Genomic DNA, 3822 nt, shown 5'->3' with positions numbered 1-3822 from the left:
TCTGATTCAGACTTCGATGGAGACAAAGAAACTAGGGTATCTACTTCTAGTTATGCTATGAGTCTTGGATTAGGAGTTGTCTCCTGGAGATCACGCAAACAATCAGTTCTAGCAGATTCCATAACAAAGGCAGAATATGTGGCAGCAGCTGAGGCAACAAAAGGAATTGTGTAGCTCCGGAAAATTTTGGAAGATTTACAGGTAAAACAAGTACATTCAACTCCACTCATGATGGACAACACCTCTGCAAAAAATTTGGCCAAGAACCCAAAGTTCCATGATCGAACGAAGCACGTCAATACAAAATAAGACCTAATTCGACATCATGTTGAAGCCAAGACAATCCATTTATGCCATTGTTCTAGTCATGAGCAGATTGCAAACATCTTCACCAAATCCCTTGGAAGAGAAAAGCTTGAAAGATTCAGAACGATGCTTGGACTCACCAACATCCCTTGAGATTAAGGGGAGAAATGTTGAGACCTAATCATGGGGATTGGGTGAACACTTGTAAATAATGTAAATAATAAATAATAGTGGACTAGTCATCGGGAGGTGAAATCCAAGAATCACTCCCTCATGCATATAACCATGAACAATCTTAATGAATAAACATAATTCATTTGAAAAGTTGCCTCTGGCATGGACAAACTAACTGAACTCCATAAATAATAAATAAAGTAATAATGTTAGCAAAAATATTATCAATCATAATAACTTTTATAAATATAACAAAATAAACCAATTCAATATTTTTCCTTTTCTAAACTTTTATAAATATAACAAAATAAACCAATTCAATATTTTTCCTTATAAACCAATTCAATATTTTTCCTTTTCTAAATATTTTTAAATTGTTCTGAATTATTAGTTCAAAAAATTATTATAAATATAACAAAATAAACCAATTCAATATTTTTCCTTTTCTAAATATTTTTAAATGGTTCTGAATTATTATTTCACAAAATTAATAATATTTTTAAATATGTTAAAAATTTTAAAATTTATTTTTTTGGAACAATTTGTTTACTCCAGTAAATATAACAAATTTTAGATAATTCCAAAAACAATTTTATTGTTTTTTTTTGGGGAAATCATTAATTTATTTTTGTTCAATTCGCACAACTACCCATGAAATTTTGAACCAATAAACATTACGCACGAAATACCTAATTTTATGTCATTCAAATTACAAACCAGAAGGTAATGGTTGCCTTCCTGTGTTTTACTTGACTTAGCAGTATATATTAATGCAACATTTTTGCATTTTATACTCTTCACACCCTGTCTCCACATAATGATACATTTGTTGCCAAGACCAATAATTGCACCCGTCAATGCCACATTTGTTGCTAAGCTCAATAATGCAATTCACGGGAAAACAACATTTCATGAACCCAATTTTCGAACGTGAATATCCAAAAATCCTGTCGGTCCAAATCCCTGAGAGTGAGAGGCAAGCATGTCTTTTCTGATCGATTCCGTCCGTGAAATGCAGGCTTGCATAGAGATGCCAAACAGGAGAAAACAGAAAAGACCCGAATCCAGATGCAGAATTCCTGATATGAAGCCAAATGGCGTTCAGTCTTCAGTCACACACTTTCCAAGTCCTTGATGGGCGCTGCATGTTCAGAGTTCAGGATAAACAACCCAAAAAAACCCAAGTTCCATGAAGCGTCGCCTCCATGAAAGTGATAAAATAATTCCCAGGCTATTATATTTCATAAGGTGGAGGGTTCTGTACTCTGTGTGCTATAAATTTATGGTGTTTGATGTATACATTATAATTACTTTAACCCAAGATCTGAGTTAGCAAGCACGTTCCCTCGTGCTTACTGGTTTCCTTGGCTCTGCAGTCTGAGTTTTTCTCGGCTGACTTTAAGGGCGGGCATTGACTCAGAGCATTTGGGCTCTCAGTCTCTGGTCATCTACATTTCTATATATAGAGAGAGATTGAGGAACAGATTATTGTAGTGTCCTCTGCTTTTTCCTTTGAGTTAGAGCTTAGAGCTGTGGTTGTGATTGCCAGGTGAGTGAAATGGCCCAGGGAGGAGGTAGTGCAGGCTTACTTTTGGCTGTTGCACTTCTGATTGTTTTTGTCAGCCAGTGTTCTCATGTTGAAGGGGTCACGTACACAGTTGGTGGCGCTCAGGGATGGGGTTTGCCAAAAATTAATTATCTGGCCAAGGCTCCCCGGTTCCGTGCTGGAGACATGTTGAGTGAGTGTTGTATAGGTTATTATATTAGTTTATTTTAGGTTAAGGGTACAAAACAATGGTTGCATTTAATTAGATGGCATGTTTGGAAAATATTTTGGTATTTGATGGATAAAAGTAAAGTTGGTATTTGATGGATAAAAGTAAAGTTGGTTGTTTAAATTTGTTTTTGTTAATTAGATTTTAAAATATTTTTAAAATAGAGATAATTTAAATAAATTTATGGGTGACTGTTGTCTGGTTGATTAATTTGATGGTTTTTTCGTAGTTGGTTGTTGAAAATAACTATTTCAAAAATATTTTGGAATTTGACTAACAAGATGAATTGTTTGAATCTGTCGTTGATTATATTTTCAAAAAATTTTATTCTTATTTATCAAATTCCACAAGCAGTTGTTTATAATGAGATTTTTTGGAAGTTTTTCTGGTGGGTTTTTCCCGTCAAAATCCGGCAGCAATTTATTGGAATCACAAGTTTGATAGCTAGTTTCTGCACAATCAAAGTGTTCCAAGGGATTTTCAGGGTGCTTAATCCAAATATGCAGTTAAAAACCATTTTAAATGCAACAAATCAAGATTTAACCTCAATTTCATTCCATCAGCTGAATCTCCAAAAAATCACATAAAAATCACATTATAGACAACTCCATTCCACAATATTCTTAAAATCTGTAATCAAAATCAAAATAACCAACATGGTTTTTTTATATTTTAGAGTAAGCTGCATTATTCTGGTTGCTAATTATATTGAGATTGAATTGACATGGCACAGACTTTCATTACACCGCCGGAGCACACGATGTAGTGGCGGTGGGTTCGAAGGACTACAAAAGCTGCCGGGTGACAGGAAATAGTAAACGATATACCTCCGGAGCCGACAAGATTGCACTGAAGAAGGGTATGAACTATTTCATCTGCAGCTTTGCTGGCCACTGCGCTTCGGGCATGAAGATTGCGATCCACGCAAGTTAAATGATCTGTAAAAGCATATTAGGGTTTTGGATTCTGTTTTAGATTAGTGATATCGTTTGTGGGTTTGTAATAATAATGAAATGTGTGGGACATTGATCTGTTAGATGCTTTTTACTAAAATAATAGAAGTGATGGAGTAAGTGAGACAGGGTTATTAGATTTATTCCTTGGAAGAAGGATCTTACATATGGTGCCACTTGACCTGTTTATGTAGTTAGCATGGAATTTTGTTTCAATGATTACATTAGAACTAACTCTGGGCTGACCAGAGTTCAAACATGTGTGTAAGATCTTGAGAAATGGCAAATATCAAAGGAATAATAATGCTTATTGACAGCAGAAGGCATCCTCGTGTATTGACATGCAGTCATTGTGTTTGGGAAAAATGAAATATCAAAACACTTCTATATGCATGAAAACTTATAATCTTATAATATTGATTATGGTGCATGGAGGTTTTATACTATATTTGGGAGTTATGACATTGTAATATTTATATTTTGAGAGTTGTTAGAGCTTTTTTAAATAAGTATAAATATTTAAATATTCATTATTTAATAAATAATAATAATAATAATAATAAAATATAATATTTGTTTTATTAAAATAAAAATAAAAATAATAATCAGTTTAA

At 33.5% G+C, this 3822-nt stretch overlaps 1 protein-coding gene across 1 annotated transcript; it reads left to right on the top strand.

Moving 5' to 3' along the window:
- Window positions 1-1725: 1725 nt before the first annotated feature.
- LOC149255323 (basic blue protein-like) lies at window positions 1726-3524 on the top strand. Its single transcript, XM_089457209.1, has 2 exons — window positions 1726-2219; window positions 2989-3524. The coding sequence occupies exons 1-2, from the start codon at window positions 2039-2041 to the stop codon at window positions 3186-3188; spliced, it is 381 nt and encodes a 126-aa protein (XP_089313335.1). The 5' UTR covers window positions 1726-2038; the 3' UTR covers window positions 3189-3524.
- The last annotated feature ends 298 nt before the right edge of the window (window positions 3525-3822 follow it).

The sequence above is a fragment of the Pinus tabuliformis genome, chromosome 7, assembly GCF_031772625.1.
Source record: "Pinus tabuliformis cultivar Carrire ecotype Pingquan chromosome 7, CPIR1, whole genome shotgun sequence".
NCBI lineage: Eukaryota > Viridiplantae > Streptophyta > Pinopsida > Pinales > Pinaceae > Pinus > Pinus tabuliformis.
This window is presented reverse-complemented; position numbering and strand designations above follow the sequence as displayed.

Bases quoted from the DNA above. Each gene is read 5' to 3' on its own strand.
- LOC149255323 (XM_089457209.1), top strand. From the start codon at position 2,039: ATGGCCCAGGGAGGAGGTAGTGCAGGCTTACTTTTGGCTGTTGCACTT. The intron at 2,220-2,988 runs GTGAGTGTTGTA...GACATGGCACAG, and splicing joins CCGTGCTGGAGACATGTTGA to ACTTTCATTACACCGCCGGA.